This window comes from Lontra canadensis, unplaced genomic scaffold, assembly GCF_010015895.1.
Source record: "Lontra canadensis isolate GAN:19392208 unplaced genomic scaffold, GSC_riverotter_1.0 scaffold25, whole genome shotgun sequence".
Lineage (NCBI taxonomy): Eukaryota > Metazoa > Chordata > Mammalia > Carnivora > Mustelidae > Lontra > Lontra canadensis.
Window position 1 is genome coordinate 341,501 of NW_022631019.1, and position 17,417 is coordinate 358,917.

The following is a 17,417-nucleotide window of genomic DNA, read 5'->3' on the forward strand; positions in this document are numbered from 1 at the left end:
CAATCTCTACGCCCGATGTGGGGCTCAAACTCACGATCACGAGATCAAGGGTCACCTGCTCTTCTGACTGGGCCAGCCAGGCACCCCAAGGTCATCTTCTACCTCGGGTCACTGCAGACCGCTTGCTGCCTCGGACACTGGATCAAGGCTCGGCACGGACCGGCTGGCCCCGCTGACAAAGGGTTTTTAAGAGCTGACATTTCACACGCGGCAAGGAAATAACCGACGTTAAGTAAAGCATTTGCTGTGGAACTTGCCTCAACACCTCAGGAAACACCAAGTGCTTGGGTCAGATGCGGCCGCGGACAGAGGGCACGGCGCGGCAGAGCGCACGCCAGCCGACACACGCGGGGCCCCACGGCTGCTCACGAGGCACCGCTGCGCTGCAGACACGGTGGCTCCAGCCCCACGGGCCGCGCCGCTGGGCTGCCCGCAGGCGAGCCCGGCACTGGGCGGAGATGGGCTTGCGTTTCCACCAACAGAGACTCAAACAGCACAACATTTAGGAACAAGATATAATGAAAGATTTTTTCACAAGAGTGGGTTAAATACACACGAGTGGTAAACTATAGAGCAATTTTAAATAAACAGATCAAAAAGCAAAGAACGTGGAAGCTGCACGAGTGCGCGGCCACACTTGAGGCCCAGGAGCCGCAGACACGGCGCTCTCAACGGACGCGAACTGAGAATCCTCACATGGGCGCCTGCCGGAGAGGTCAGCAGCCCAGGAGCCGTGTCCACCCCGCCGGCCCCGTCCTTCCCGGGATGCCCAGTCCATGTGTGGCCTTCCAGGGCAGAGCCCACACCGGACACGGGTCAGCTGCGGGAAGAACACGGGAGCCTACCTTTAGGGTAAAGCACACATCTGGACCAAGTGTGAGGGGAGCCCCGACGTGCACAGAACCTGCCTGTCAGGTATGGACCCCAGGGGGCTGCTGGGGGTCAGAGGAAATGTCCTGCGGGCACTGGGAGCCTGGAGGTGGCCGCGGAAGGCCCGGCCTGGCATGGGTATGGGGGCGAGGGCGGGAGGAGGGTAAAGGGAAGGCCGCCTTAGGGACCACGCGGGACGTGGTGGCTCTTCAGGGAAGGGGTGCCACCTTGTGGTCAGAAAGCAAGCAGACGCTGAATTTCAACGTCACCACAACAGCCCACTCTGCGAGGAAGGACTGCTCCTTTCCAATGAACACAAACACATTTCAAATGCTGAGGCCCAAAGCCCCACATCTCCTGGCCCCCATCTGTTGCTGCCCCTGGCCAGCCCCTGGGCCCCACGGCCAGGCCCCCTGCCCCTGCCAGCCGGGCGCAGCTGTAGAAACTGCTCCTGCCTGGTGAGCCAGGGCTCCACTGGACCAAGAATGCACGCAGAGTATTTGATAATCGAGTTTTGTATTTTTAAGTGACCAAATCTAATAAAATGAAAAACAGGTTTACTAAAACAGGTCCAAAAGACGATACAGGAGATAAGCTATAAAACCAAAGCATGAGGCCCCTCCTCCTCGGCACCCAAGCTCCATGGTCCCCAACAGACCCCAGAGTGAGGACAGGGAGCTGAGAATCTTGCATCTCCTCTAAATCCAAATTACACACTTTGGTTTTTGTTTTCCTTTTCAAGGTTTTTAAAAAGCTACCCCAGGAGTCAGGCAGGTCCACCCTGCGCTCGGCGACACGTCCAGCCAGCCCGTGGCAAGCTCGGGCCCAGTGTCCCTCGTTTTTGACCACTTCTGCCAGCCGTGGCACGCGGCTCACTCCTGCGCTATGCTTCTCAGCACGTACTTGACCGTGTAGGCAAAAGCCGCAAACCCAACTATAACAAACAAGTTCGCCAGGGCACCGCCCAGGAGTCCATGGTGCCGGTTGGCCTGCTGGAGCCCCGCGAGGTGTGGCCCAGCCCCTGGCACGTGCCCATTGAGGAGCTGAAGCCCGTTCTGACCATGGTGTGTTTCCCCATCTGGAACCACATCTGGTAAGGGGAGAGCCTGGGGTCGGCTACTGAGTTCATCTTGGGCTTTCTGTTTCTGTTTAATTTCCTAAGATAAAAACAGAAAAAAACAAGGGTTGGTCTGAACAAGCAAATTCCTTTAGAACTAGGGATCATTCTAAGATCCACCCGTGGGTGGAAGACCTGTGGGGCCTGTGGTTGCCGGCCCCCTGTGCTCAACCCTGACACCCACCCCCAGAGGTGAGGGCTGCTGCTGACCTGTTTACAGAAGAGGGGGTCCAGGGACTTGTCAAAATCACCAAGCCTGCACCTCGCAGGGCCTAGACTGAGTCAGTCCAAGCGACACAGGATCACCGGGACCTCGACCTTAATGGGGCTCACCCTGCCCCTCCTGGCCAAGGGCCCTCCCTGCGGCTCAGCAGCCCACCTGAGGAGCTCCACGGCCTGAGGTCCTTCCCTTTCCCTGGCCCCCCCAGCTCCAACCCCACCACATCCAAGACCCCAGCTCCCTGGGCACCCTGAGGAGAGGGGCAGGGCTGTACCCGCCCATTAGCTCCTACAGGCGCAGGTGGGAGCGGGTGCTCTCCATGCGGTCTAGGTGCGGCCCAGGGACCCAGAGCAGCGGAGTCTTCTCTGGGAAAGACTCGGACATGAAAGTCCTCCTGACAAGGGGGAGCAAACCGGAGCCGGCCTGTTCCTTACCTCCACGACTTCAGGAAATAATTCACAAAAGACTTTGTCTTTCAAATTAAATGCTAAACTTTGTGCAGCCAGTTGTCTTTTCTAAGAAGAAAGAGAACGGAAATATCAGCCCGAAGACTAATTTCGATTCTTTCAAATTCTAAATTAATTTCCATTTTTTCAAATTCTAGGTCATCCTCAAAAGCTCCGGTCTTCACGTCGTTGAAAAGCACCCAATAAACTCGGTCTTCAGAACCAGCTAACTCAGTCTTATGAAAACGCATGCATCTTTCCATTCTCATCAACGAATAACTTTAATTCCTACTTAAACGAGAGAAAAATAGGGGCGCCTGGGGGGCTCAGTGCGTGAAGCCTTTGCCTTCGGCTCAGGTCGTGATCTCTGGGTCCTGGGATTGAGCCCCGCATCGGGCTCTCTGCTCAGCGGGGAGCCTGCTTCCCCCTCCCCCTCTGCCTGCCTCTCTGCCTGCTTCTGATCTGTCCAATAAATAAGTAAAATCTTTAAAAAATAAACAAATAAGTAAAATTTAAAACCGGAAAAATAAAAACCAGGTAACAAGGACTAGATACCTCGCTATCCATGGACGGGGCTGCATAGCTGCCGTTCTGCCCCCCCGCCCCCAAGCCCCTGAGGAAGCTTGGCCTGTTCTTCCCACTGCTGAGGAGAACAAGGAGCCCCAGAGCAGGGAGTCTCCGCACAGTGTCTGGGGAGCCCCCAACACGTGGCCACGCTCTCCACCCCTCACCGTGAAGTCCGATGTCTCTATGCTGCCCAGGGTGGGGCCCTTCTCCACCATGAAGCTAAGGAGCCCCGTCAGGATGGTGGAGACGGACCAGGCCGGGTTCCACGTGTCTGGGTGGAAATCCGTGATGGAAAGACACAGCCTGCAAAACAGGGACCCACTCAACAGAGCTCACCCCAATCCTGACCTCACTCGATACTGGAAAAACAGAAATGCCTTACCTCGTATTGCACTTAAATCTTCCATTGGGCGTGATCATATAAATACTAGGAGGTTTAAAAGGAAATTCTCTGGGAAAAACTAGTTTTCCATGATAATAGCCACCTATATCAAAACAGAAAGAGCCTGTCATGGTTCACAGTGCAACTCCTGTGGGGACAAACTGCTTAGACTCAGCCCCATTCCAGCCCTCCGGCTGGCATCACTGCCCTCGGCCTCCCACCCCACCCCACCCGCTCTCCCCCATCTCTGTGCCCACCAGCTGACCGCCCCTGGAACACAGGAGTCTTGCTGGAGGTCTCACTGGGGGCTCATGACCAAAACTTAGGAGCAGCCTTGCCCCATAGGACCACCACACAAACCCTGCTCAACGTTCCCATGCCCACCTCTCACCTAGAGCAGGGCACCAGAAGAGAAGTTGCACTGGGCTCCTCACTGGCCCCCTCCTGCCGCCCTTCCCAGCATGACAGCCAAGGTCACCCCTGTTCAGATCCCCTCCCTCCTACACTACTCATTTCTCCTTCTCCACTGAACTATACCCAGCAATAAACAGAACTGCCATCATTTCTCCCACTGTAAAAACACAAAACTCTGGCCGCCACCCCCCTCCAACTCCTGCCAATCGCTCACTCTCCTTTCTGGAAAACCCCGACAGCTACGCCCAAGTCCACCCTGACGAGGGCCCTGCTCCCACCATGATCCCCCAAACCTTGAGACCCCAGACCTCCCCTCCCACCTCACCACCACTCCTGATCCTGCCTCAAGTCCCGCCCTGGCCTGGCTCCCCATTCTCCCTCCACCCCCTAAGCGCTACCCACTGGCTCCTTTGGTGCCCTCCCTGACCACTCACACCTCTGGGGCCTCACAGTCTCATGTGACATGAGGATGCAATCATTAGTCTCCCACCAGCACCTCCACACAGGCCTCTGGGGCTCCTCCCCTCACTCAGGACCCACGACCTGAACATCCAGGCAACACTGTTCAGAGGAGTCTGAGAGAGAATTCTGGCTATTTTCTGGCTATTTTCCCCAAAGAGCAGTTCCAACCTCTTCCAACAGATTAAACTCTGCGAGGACCCACAGCCATACCCGTGCCCCGTCCCCCGGCCCAGCCGCCATTCCACACCGACTCCAACAGCAAATCCTTTCGGCCACACCTTCAAACTGATCCAGACCAACACTGGGGGGGGCCCTGCTAGCCTCACGGCCTTCACCCTGCCCCCTCAGCTCCCAGACCCACCGCCCCATGCCTACTGGAGGCCTCACACCCTCCTCTCAGGGCCACACCTGGGAGCCTGCTGGAAATGCAGAGCCCTGGGCCCAGCGCAGCAGGCTAAGTGACGCACGCCGACAGCACACCTGGTGATGTGCGCACACCGAGGCTTCACGAGCTGCCTGACCTCCACCTGGGATCCCCGCTGTCCCCAGCACCCCGGGTGTGGTCCCACCTCAAGGACTGGGGCACACTAGTCCCAAAGAGCCACACATCTCTGCTCCAAGGCCACTCTTGGGTAGGCCCTCCCCACCAGGGCCCTGGCCCCCTCGCGTGAGTGCGGTCTTCCACTCCAGCCTCTGCCAGTGGTGGAGGGATGGCATCAGCAAGTGTCCCTTGTAAGGCCAATCCAGCAAGCAGACAAGTCCACTACTGAGAAACTAACACCGTAAATGACACGCAGAGCACACTCACTCAAAATTACTAAGAAAAGCCAAACTGGACAACAGCCAAGTGATACACACAGGGGCTTTTCCTAAGAGGAAGCAGGAGAGTCGGGCACGTCTGAGGCTCAGCTCCCAGGAAACAGCGGCCACGGGCAGCTCAGCGGAAGGCACCGGGAAGACAGGCACCGCCTCACAGCACGAGCGCACGGCTGCTGGGGAAACGGCATTCTCCATTCCTGGGCCAGCCCAGCACCGGTACCTCCGTCGGGTACTGGAGGAAAGCCAGGTGAAGCCCTTCCACCGAGGGGAGAGCTCTGGGCAGGAGCCGGGCAGAGAGGCAACCACACAGGGAGCGAACTGGAGAGGCGAACGGCAAGTCGCAACACAATGGCGGGCGGCGCGTCAGGGGCCACCGAAGCCCTCGGGCCTCCGCATCTAGGCGTGCAGGTGTGCTCTGCGCACAGGAGAGGAACTCTGGGAGCGTCTGTGCCGAGGGGGCCCGGAGCGCTCAGTGTGAGAGGGGAAGAGGCAAAGCAGGGCCCGCAGGACAGAGCCTCGCCCAGAGGTCAAGCCCTCAGGGAGTGCAGGGAAGCGGTGCCAGGCCAGCAGCTCCCACACCCTTCACGCCCAGCGTCCGCAGGGACCGGCGTGAGGAGCACAGCCTCGGCCGAGCGCTGTGGCCCTGGAGGCAGCCGGGGAGAGCGCCCGGCACGCCGCCGCCCTTCCTCCACCGAACTGCTTTTGCAACTACGTGGAAAAAAAGAAAAAACCCACTGGCCTCAAATATGCCGGCCCCCTCCCGGGTCCTCCGCTCTGTCCCGCGGACCCGCGCCCCCACGCTTCCCTCCAGTCTGCTCACTGAGGCTGCGGAGCCTGAAGCTGAGGCAGAGCGACGACTCCTGCTCGCTCCTGCCCTAGCTACTCCCGACCCTCTGCCTTTCTGTATACATTTTAGAACAAAACTCGCAGATCGAACAAAACACTTTCGTTACAACTCTGACGGGGATCGTGCAAGATCTGCAGATGGCTTCAGGGAGAACCCTCCGCGGCACCCGCACTAGCGGGAGGCGGCTTCTGAGCTACGAGGGTCGGCGGGCCTGGGGTTCGCCAGGGCAAGCACAGTCGTGGAGCCCAGAGGCCAGCCAGTGCCGAGCCGAGCAGACATGGACAGGGAGAGGAGCCACGAGAGGCTGGGAAGGAAGGGTCAGGACATCCAGAAGTCAGAGGAGAAGCAAGTGAGGAAGAAGCCAGAGTCAACACCACTGGAGTCCACAGAACCCCAGGCACCGAGGCCTGAGATCTGGCCCCTGGAATGGCAGTTCACAGGGGTCCCTTATTAACCAAGAGAGCGGCGAGCACAAGGAAGGCCTTGGGCTGCAGAGTGTAGCCCTGAGCTGAGCGGATGGGCGGCAGGGACGGGGACAGATGCTGAGGAGGGCAGTGAAGGGAGAGGAGGCAGAGGAGGGGAAGGAGGAGGAAGAAGGAAGGGGGAGGAGAAGCAGCAGGAAAAGCTCTGTATCTGAAGGGAATCTTGCTGGCAGCCTGAGGGCCAGAACCAGCAGGTAAACACACAGGGGAGTACGAGACACAAGGAAGCACTGGTGACAGTGCTGGACCTGGAGAGAGGGCGCCTCTTCCTGCATAGAGACAGGAGAGCCCACGCTCGCCAGGCCTGGGGATCAGCGAATCTCCTGGAGTCCCAGCTGTGCATGCCTTCACCTGGGGGGCTGCCCTCTCCTCTCCCTGCTGCCTCCACCCCCATCCAGGCTCACTTCCAGCAGCAACAGGCCCGGACGCAAAATTAATAAACGTTTACTATTTATTCGGAAAATAATAAAACTACAAAAAAATAAACTTAAAAAGCAGGCACAATGCCCCTTGGCAGAGAGAAAACACACTCACTCCTAGTGTGTTAGAAACACACGTTTAGGGGCGCCTGGGTGGCTCAGTGGGTTAAGCCTCTGCCTTCGGCTCAGGTCGTGATCCCAGGGTCCTGGGATCGAGCCCCACATCGGGCTCCCTGCTCCACGGGGAGCCTGCTTCCCCCTCCCCCTCTGCCTGCCTCTCTGCCTGCTTCTGATCTCTGTCTGTCAAATAAATATATAAATCAATAAATCTTTAGGAACACATGTTTAACAACCATTCTAACATGATCTGTCCAGACGGCCTGAAGCCCACCTTTTGCGGCATTTCTAGAAGCCCCCCTGCGAGCACACCAAGGCCACATGCTACTGCCGGTCACTTGGGCCCCAACATGACACTACGAACATCCCCTGCAGGGGGCTTCTGCACGTGCCTCCCCAGGACACACCTGCCCGCGTCAGGAACTCCCACACCAAAGGAGAGTCTACACAAGGCTGGTGACACATGCACCGAATGTTCTCCTCCCGTGGCCAGACTCTTTTCTACTGAAACCTTATGCCAAAGCCCCCATGGATGTAGATGTCGCCCGAAGCAAGGACCCAGTGGCTAGAGAGCTGAAGGTGCTGCCCACCCAGGCACGGCTCTGCCCTGGGCTTGCCCTACCATGGCCCATCTCTCCCCTGGCCTAAACCAAGACTGGTGCCAGGCTCCCTGCAGCCCCCGACGTGCTGACTAATCCCAGGTCTACTTTGTAAATGACACCAGACGACCCTGGGTGGCATCAGTGGATCAGCCTCAGCAGCAAGTAGGAGAGCAGAGGTGCCCAGCTGACCCAGAGCAGATCCTAAGCCTCAGTGTCCCATCCACAAAGGGGCCCAAAACTTGGCTCAGAGGGCTCGGCAGAGTGAGAGCTCCATAATTACACCTTTCCTTCCTCAGACAATGTTCACGTTGGTCTGAACAAACCCCAGGAGAAGCTGGCCACGCTGTCCTGCTCACCAGGTCTGTCTTCCAGCTCTGATCCCACTGATGTGAGAGGCTGGTTAAACCCCGACACTTACGGACAGCTTCCGAAGACTGAACACAACGGCAAAAAACCAAACACTTCTTGGACCTGGAGAAACACTGGGATGGATTCCAAGAAAGTCCAATCTCACTCGTGCACATCCAAAATAGGGCGTGATTCACAAATACCAAGTGTTTGACAGGTGACGTCTACTCAGATGGTAAACAGTGGGGCGCCTGGGGGGCTCAGTCATTAAGCGTCTGCCTTCAGCTCAGGTCACGATCCCTGGGTCCTGGGATCGAGCCCCACATTGGGGGGGTCTCTGCTCAGCAGGGAGCCTGTTTCTCCCTCTCCCACTCCCCCGCTTGTGTTCTCTCTCTCACTGTCTCTCTCTCTGTCAGATAAATAAATAAAATCCTAAGTTAAAAAAAAATAAAAAGCTGAAACGGCGTCTTGTTCCTCTCAATCAGATCAGACTTACCTTCATACGGAGTCATCTCTGGGCCTCGGACCACATAGTGCCTGAGGGAGAGAAGAAAATCAGCGGGCTCTGGGATGGCAACTTCTCCAAACCTGGAGTCACTCCAAGGCTGGGCTTTGTAGGGTCCCGTGAACTTGACACTCACAAACAATCAGTAGATGAACTGGTATGGTAGACACCTTCGTCACTTTGTAACAGAACCTTGAAAACCGTATCTTGTGAGTTTCCCACAAAATACTTTTGTGTCTACAATATGCAAGAAAGAAATTCTCTCTAACAGTTACAGCCAAATGAAAAGGTTTCCAGCGTTGATTTCACATTCATTCTTGAGGTGTACCTGGAAACTTGCATTTCCAGGGGAAACTTGTGTGCCCGAGTATTATGAAGTAGGCCAAGCAGGGGACAGCTGGCGGCATGAGCTGGCTGTGTGTCTCCCAGCGCTGCTGTGCCCGCTCTGGGAGACCTACACATGACCTCAGAGCAGCTGTCCTGTAGCAGGCGGAACAGGCACAACCCACAGCCGTCACTGAGTCCCCACACAGAGCCCAAGCCCAGGCTGGGCCCGCGTGCCTCAGACCAAAAGCACCAGCACCCACAGACCGCACTCTCCCACACAAACGCAGAGCTCCAGCCGTATGTCAAGAGGAGTTTGGACTTAAGGGTTTTCAAACAAAACAGAAACGCACAAAGGGGAAAGCAGAACCAAGCAGAAATGCACGACCACACGACTGTTCACACTTCCATTACCATCCCTTCACAGACCGCGTTAACGTCGTGGACCGTACAACACCTGCTATCTGCTCGCTGATACATTTTACTCCCGGAACAGTCATCCGGAGTTGGCCGACCAGGAACAACCCTGAGAGCTAAGCACATGAGCCCCCCAGGAACACGGCCTTACTCTGTCACTGCTCCCAAGCCTGGCGCCCAGTTCAAGAACACAGGGTAGGGGCAACAAGCAAGTGTGGGGAACCCAGCACCCTGAGCAGCAGAGCAGGGGACGCCCAGGGCTGGGCATAAGAGCCCACCCAGTGGGCCTGACGTGGCTATCCTGGCCAGCTCTGGGAACTGGATTCCGGAGTGGGGAGAAGGTCTCACCACCCCAACTAAATTATCTGTGCTAAAAATAGGATCCATGCCAAAAGGAAGCCCGCCTTCCGGCTGGGAGTCTGGAACACTGGGAGGTGCCAGGCAGAGGGGCCTACATGACCTACTCCCCCTGGAAATCCCAAGCCCTGTATCTCTACAGGCTTCCCTGGTGGACAGAACCTCAAATGTGTTGCCACAACAGGTCCGTGAGAGCCCACGGGGACGGCAAGCTTGTCCTTGGCCTCCTACGGACTCTGCCTCCAGTGCCTTGTCCGTGTGCCGACTTTGCTCACTTTTTCTCTGTAAGAAACCTTAGCAGCAGCTCCTCCTCGTGAGTGACTGAGCCCGGGGACCTGAACTCACAGGCAGGCAGAGGCTCCCCAAACAAAGAGGACCTCCCTGCAACGGCTCTGTAAGCGGTGTGTGGACTAAGCGGTGTGTGGACGCGGTTTTTGCGGCCTGGGGGCAGGGAGAGCTCTGCTGTGAGCCTGAAGCCCCACCCACACGAGCGCCCTCACCCTGAGAGCCTTCCCCTCACCTGTCAGAGCCCTTCTAAGCTGAGGAAGGCGGATCCAGAACCCTGAAACTACCTGCCCAGTCGGAAAAGGATTTCTTTTTAACTCTGTTCAATTGTTTCCTCTGGATTCAAGAAACTTAAAAAATACTTTTTTTTTTTTTTTTTTTTTTTAAATGAGCTCCACGCTGCAACGAACTTTTAACCCTGAGATCCAGACCTGAGCTGAGACTAGCCGGCTTAACCAACTGAGCCATACAAGTGCCCCTCGGAGACACTTTCTGAGATCAAAACACTTTCAATACCTTTCAAGCAGGGGTGCCTCGCAGCTCAGCTGACCATCAAACTCTTGGTCTCAGCTCAAGTCATGATCTCAGGGTTGTGGGACCTAGTGCCACCATCAGGCTCCGGGCTCAATGAGGAGCCTGCTCAGGACTCCTTCCCTCCCCCTCTCTTCCCACTGGCATGTGCGCACACTCTCTCTCTCAAATAAACAAGTAAGATTTTAAAAAAGAAATACCCTTCAAACAGAAAATGTGTACTATTTGGGCCCTACACTTTACCCCACAAAATCAGCAACGCACCTGGTAAGGGCAGCACGTCTGCAGAAGCAGGTAGGTTCCCAAGGCCACACTTGAACACAGCCAAAGAGTCACTACGAAACAAGTGTCCATGGTACGGAGCCTGTCTCATCAGCCTAACGGCTTCCCAGGCCAGTGCCAGGTGCTGAGGTATCAGGAACCCTGACCCTTTGTCACAAACTCTCCAAGGCAGGACAGGCTACTTCGCATCACCAACAAGCAAAGAGCAGAGAAGAAGAGTCTAGAAATGCAGCTTCTCCACCAACAACTGTGAGACTGATACACTCCAAAGCCTCCGCTGTGGATCCCACAAACCAGCACCCCCACCCCCACCCCCCGCCAAACGGTGCTCTCCAGAACTTTCTCTCCAGCCCCAGTGTGCAGGGGTGAAGGAAGACCCCATTGCGGGCCCAGCTGCCACCTATTACGAAGACAACCAGGACACATCCGCAGGCCTCTGTCTACTCACATCTAAAAAAGGTGCACCTTTCCCAATGCCATGGGAGCACGAAAGCCACCCAGCCAAGCCAGCAGAGAACCCAGGTGACAGTCAGTGTAAGGTGAGTGGCCATCCAGAGCCTTACCATTCAAGAATATTGGAAGGGAGGGGCTCAGCACAGATATAAGGCACCGGGTCCTTCTTAATTCGAAGATAGTCCTGTTTCAGCCGCTGGGTCGCTGTTGTTGGAGCTCTTTTATTGCTGTTGCTGCTCATCTGTGGGAAACAAACACTTCTGCTCACAAAGGAAAGGGCACACCACTGCCTTCCTCACCCACAGACGGCTCAGCAGTCCTCCACTTGGCTTCCGTCTCCGCAGCCCAGCAGCAAGCCAAGCTAATCCCAGCCACCCAGAACCCAGGCCTGTGGGCTGTCCTGACTTGCCCACCCACTCAGACGCCTGCAGGACTGGCAGAGTCTCCTTTTCCGTCTGCCCTGCCACAACCTTCATTTATGTAACATCAGATGCAAAGATTAAGGGAAAAAAAGAGAAACCCAAAGCCTCACTCCTGTCGTCAAAGAACCAAAACGGGAAGAAAAATGTCGGATTGAAAGGGTCCTCCGTAGGTGTGCTGAAGCCAGCCTGGGCCAGGGCTCCTGAGTGACTGAGCAGTTCTCGCCAACTCTGTGCTAGCCCAACGTTGATACTGTGGGAATCAGGATGCACCCCAAACCAGCCCCCACGGAGAGCCTGTTGTCAGGCATTTTCCAACACATCTGCCACTGGTCAAAAGTGCATGGGAGGAACAGGGGAGCAGAGAAAGCACCTCTGAGACGGGAGAGAGATAGGGACCCTTGAAAGTCTGACACACATGACACACAAGAGGGAGAAGGAGCGCCCTCCAGAGAGAAGGAGCTACAGGGACACAGGCAGCCTCATGGGTCCAGGGAAGAGCCCTGGGCCACTCTGTAAGGAGCCAAGGGGCAGTAAATGAGACTGACAAGGCTGGGCAGGGAGGCAAGGCCAGGCGGCTGGGCAGCACATCACGAAGTTTTTAGGTCCAAGCCTGAAGGAAGATCAAATTTTCTGTTTGATCACTTGGACGTGGGGCGCCTGGGTGGCTCAGTCGGTCAAGCGTCTGCCTTCAGCTCAGGTCATGCACTATCCCAGGGTGCTAGGACGGAGTCCTGCATCAAGCTCCCTGCTCAGCAGGGAGTCAGCTTCTCCCTCTCTGCAAGCCCCCACCACCGCTCTCGCACTCTTCTCAAACAAATAAAATCTTAAAAAAAAAAAAAAAAGTTACTTGAACTGTTCAGTGACGGTCAAATGGGGCAGCTGAGATGGGATGGCAGGGACAGGACAGCACTGACGGCTGAGGACCAGGAGCGAAGTCACAGCCATCATTCAAGAGAAGAGGCATGACCTGGCTTAGAAGGCCCTGGGACACTTCAGCTATGCTCAGAGACAGAAGGGAGGGACGGTGAGAGAAGACAGAGCCCCCCAGCGTCACAGACATCCGAGCAGCTCCAACTTGAACTGCTATAAACGCTGAAGCTCCCCATAAGATGGCAAAAAAGTTCTGCTGCTAAAAATAAAGCGTGAAAGCTGCTGGTCTAAAATGCGATAGAGACAGAGGACACGCAGGGGCGCGCAGGAATGGAAAGGAGCAGCAGCTCCAGCTTCCAGGCGACAGCGGGGGCAAACTGGAGCCATACCTGCCCTGCTCTCCCCCGTGACACGGACACTGCCAGTCAGCAACCCGGGCCATCCTGCCACAGCACTGGACATCAGTGGTTAGGATCGTCACCCTGACCTCTGGCCTGTGCAGGCCTGAAGTCACTCCACCCCCACCTCCCACGACGGTGCGTGCCCTCCTCGTCTTCACCTCAGGGCCTCTGTGCGCTCATTTCCCGAGCGACAGCTCCGTCAGGTCAGAGGTCCACAGACTCCTGGCCCTTTGCAGGCCGAATTCCCCTCGGAGCACTCAGCCCCTCCACGCCAGCCAGGGCTCAGTGCGCTCGCCCTGTACCCCAAGGACCGCGGAACAATCCTCCACACACCACTGCCCACCGCACAACTTCAGGATCTCTGTTCCCCTCCTCCTCCTGTCCCCACTGCACCCGCCCTAATGGAGGATCTCATGACTGTTCCCATTAACTGCCCCAACAGCCTCCCAACTGGCCTCCACCTTCCAGTGTCACCCCGTTTCAGTCCGGCCTGTATACTTAGGTCCGATTAGCTTTTCCTCCAGCCGCAGCTCTGACCACAGCACTTCAAGAGTCCCCCAGCCAAGCAAGTAAACCTGGACGCCTCCCACTGCTCCCCAAGCCCTTGACAAAGAAGCCGCAGCTCTCCCTCCTAGCTCCCCGGTCCCAAATCCCTCCCTCGCCCTCGCCCCATCTGCTGGCAGAAAGTTCACTCAGGCCCTCCCTGGCCTAGTTCAAAAGTGAAGTCCCTCAAAAGCCTCCCCGATCTCCCCAAACGGCTCCACCCAGCCTCCCGCAGCCCAGCCCCGCAGCACACAGGCTCCCGCCACGCCCCAGCAGAGATGCTGGGGAACCCACAGCAGGACGAGTGACAGAACAGCCTGGGAAGGGACGCTTTCCCGCACAGCACTGCCCCCCAGCTCCCGGCCCAGCCACGCAGGCCAGGGGGCTCACTTGGGACCAGCACCTCCTAACGGACAGCCCCAAGCCGCCGCTCGGCACTCGTCCGGGCTCCTGCAAGCGTGCACGTGAGGTGGGCTCTCGGCCACGTGTGAAACAATTCTCTGGGTTACTCAAACGCCACTGTGTTTGGACTTAATCACGTGGCCGGGCCGGATGCCTGCTGAAGGCCACTGGGCAGCCACGCAAAACAGACGGGTCCAGCCTGGTCAGTCACAAACGTCTCTCTCATTCTTGCTCCCAAGCGCGGGTCTTCACAGTCACCTTTACGACTCAACTACTCGGCTCACGGGAAGGAAGGGCTCCCGGCGGACCCCTCCTGTGCCTCAGTCAGCGGTCGCACAGCCCCTGCAGCCTCCGGCACGGACACACCCCGTGAAGCATGTCTCAGGTTCCGTGCAAACCCCACAGACGGGGCATGTAAAAGTGCATTATGCTGAAAGACATTTAAAAAAAAAACGGCGTGAATAAAAAAATGTTCACCCCCAGAGGCTGGAAAACAGCAGCCTGAACCAGTGGGGGGGACGCGCCCTCGCAGCCCCCCCAGCATCCACCGCCCGTGCCTTTTTTTCTCCGCTCATCTCTTCGCTCCGTGGAAGCCAAACCCAGGTGACGGCGAGAGACCTTGGCCTGCAGGACCCGCTGGGCACGTGACACACCCAAGCCCAGGGCTTTCACGGAAGTTTCTGCTCTCTCCGCCGGGTGGGCTCCCCAGGCTGCAGCGAAGCCTGGGGCTGATGGAGGCAGCCCGGTTACCACGCCTGCGCCTGCCTGGGCGGGGAGCTGCCCCCGAGGTCACCCTTCAGAACGGGGCAGAGGCCGAACGGCAAGCTCTAGGCCCTGAGATGCGCGTGCCTGCTGGGCACAGCCGGTTTTCCGATTCCGCCCCTTTCCACCGACGCTGCCTCACCTGGAGCGCACGGAGCACCGGCCTCCCGCCGCGGGGCTGGGTTAGGGTTAGCGCTACGCCCTCAAGGCTGGGCCTCACGCTCTCGCTGCTCCACGCCTGGGCCCGGAGAGAGGCCGGGCCGCGGGTCTGAGTCAAACACAGGCCGGCCAGGTGCTGTCGGCTGAAAGCGGCCGACCCCGGGGCGGCCGCAGGTAACCCGCAGGCGCGCCGAGTGGGCGGCCACACGTGAAGAACCGGCCCGGGGCCCAGACGCAGCCGCCCGGCTCTCAGCGCCTCCTGCTCCCTCCTCGGCCACTGCCCCGACAGCCGCGACCCCAGCACACTCGTTCCTGCCGGGGCTCACGAAACCGCCTGGGGGCCGTGCAGGGGAAGCGGCGGCGGGCTCGAGGGCTGCCACCCCAACACCGATGCCCGGAGACATTTACACACCAAGACCCGTGCCGGCCAGTCCTGGAGGTGCCCGCGAGCGCCACGAACAGGAGGCCTTTCCGCAGCGACCCAGCCGCGGGGCCACCCACACCCCCAAGCTGGCCGGAGGAGCCGCCGGCCCGGAGCCCCGGGCGCCCCGCCGTAACCGACCTCCGGTTCCGCGCACGGAGGCTCCCGGCCGGGGCCCCTCGAGCGGCAGACCGGGCGGGGACAAGCCTTGCGACGGCCCCGTGCCCTCCGCGCGGGCCGGCGCCGGCGGGGCGGACGCGCGGCCGAAGCCCCGGCTCGGGCCCGCGCCGCGCTCTCACCTCTCCCCGTCGCCGCGCGTGGGCCGCCGCCGCGCTCAGGCTCGCCGTGGTCGAGGCCGGAGCAGGGAAGGAAGAGCGTGGCCCGCGCCGGAGAGCCGCACCGCGCCGGGACGGAAACCACCGAACCGCCGCAGCGCCGCCGCCGCCGCCTCAGCCTGCAAGATGGCCGTTCGCGGGGCGGGGGAGGCTCATCCCCGCTTCCGATTCCGGTGCGCCGCGCTCGGGGGCGGCCGCTCTAGCCGGCCCGGCGGACGTCGCCTGCGTCTCGCTGCCACCTCCCGCCCCGCGCGGCTGAGAACGTCCGCGCGTGCGCACTGGCGAGCGGCCTCGTGGGGCGGAGCCCGGGGCGGAGGGTCGGCGCGTGCGCACGGGCAGGCAGTGCCGCAGCGGGCGCGGTGCGGGCTCGGACGCGCGGTCTCTTTGGTGGTCTAGTCAGGCGGTCGGGGCTCTGTGAAGCATCCTTCCGCCATAATGCTGTCCCGCGGGCGGCCCCAGGGGTTGTCAGCGGCCGCAGGGATCCTGGACCCCCTCACCCTGCACAGTTTCTTCTTCCCCGAGAAGCCCGGCCGACGGGGCCGCCCCAGAGCGGGGCGCGCCGTTCTGGGGAAGACAGACAAGCCCAGGCAAAGGGTGACCCCCGAGGCGCCGGCGTGCTCTCCGCTTTGAGTTCACTGGGACCCCGACTCTCCCGTCGGCTACCTTCCAAAGGACGGGGCCGGTCCGGCCTGGGGGGGGCGCGGTCCTCGTGCCGTGCCGTCGTGTAACAGGAGAGCGCCCGAGGCACTAGGGTCCCCCGGCCCCATCAGTGACTGAACCCGCTCTGGCACCTGAGGGTCAGGTCCTGACTGGCCTTCCTTGCCTGGCCACCAGTGAGGCGCGGGGATGGGGAGACCCGCGAGAACTTGTGTCAGGTGGGGTCTGCCGTGGGCAAGCCTGTCCAACCCCTGCCCATGGCGAGAGCCGGCCTCATAAAAATAGTTCCACTGTTTCCCCAACTGAATTTTCCACCCAGCCCATGAATAGGGTCATTATGCAACAGTGGACACTGCACTGAGGCTTGCCTTCTGCTCCCACGGTCCCCTCCCTGGCGGGGGGGGGGGGGGGGGGGGGCGGAGAAGCTGGCCACCCCGACATGGGAGTATGCCTGAAACAGGCAGGTGGGGAGACTGTTCCAAGGGCCAGTGTCAGTGGAAAGGACCCCGAGTGCAGAGGCCTGGAGCTGACCCTCTCCACCTCCTCAAGTCTGCCATGAGGGAAGTTCTGGGGGGACATGAGGATGACACACAGGAGGTAGGAAAGTTGGTGTCTGAATGTGGGGTGTGCGGGGTGGCTGAGCAAACCAGCGTAAGCTGCCTACCGCCCTCCCTAGAGAGAAAATCCAAGACAGGCCCAAGTGGGGGCCTCAGGTGTCCCCCCATAGGTTGTGTCAGGGGAAATGCTGCATACCAACTAGGAGGCAGGAGGTGGTCATTAGCCCGGACAGATCTGGAGAGGTCATTGCTGTGTTGGACTGTATGGCTCTGTGGGACATAGCTGGGGCTCCAGCCCTGCACCGTGCCCCTGACTGCCTCATGGCTTGGGCCACGAGTCAACGTGGTAACTGATCACATGCCCATGACAGTGGACACTGGGCACCAACAGGTCCAGCCGTGGCAACTGCCGGAGGACAGGCACCATGCTGACCCTTGAGTCTGGCCCACCCAGGAAATCTCAGGCAGGGTCTGAGCAGCTGTGGCAGATCTGGCCCCAGGCCTTGGGTGGAACCCCGAAGGAATGCTCATGGTCCCTCCATCCATCAAGTCAACCCGTGGGAATCCGGCCTGCTTCTGCCTCCAACCATATCACCCGTCCCCGGCCTGCCTGCCTTCTGGG

The 17,417-nt window shown here is 59.0% G+C and overlaps 1 protein-coding gene across 2 annotated transcripts; it reads right to left on the reverse strand.

The window, feature by feature from the left end:
• Positions 1-1,367: 1,367 nt before the first annotated feature.
• Positions 1,368-15,706, reverse strand: UBE2J2 (ubiquitin conjugating enzyme E2 J2). Of its 2 annotated transcripts, none has more exons than XM_032863116.1 (7): positions 15,546-15,706; positions 11,377-11,507; positions 8,609-8,649; positions 3,603-3,705; positions 3,385-3,523; positions 2,642-2,722; positions 1,368-2,027 (listed from the first exon to the last, which is right to left on the reverse strand). In XM_032863116.1, exons 2-7 carry the CDS (start codon positions 11,505-11,507, stop codon positions 1,743-1,745), a joined length of 780 nt encoding a protein of 259 aa, XP_032719007.1. In that variant the 5' UTR covers positions 15,546-15,706; the 3' UTR covers positions 1,368-1,742. The 2 variants fall into 2 exon arrangements, with proteins under 2 accessions (XP_032719007.1, XP_032719008.1); XM_032863117.1 differs by lacking the exon at positions 15,546-15,706 and adding an exon at positions 14,163-14,197.
• Between the last annotated feature and the right edge of the window lie 1,711 nt (positions 15,707-17,417).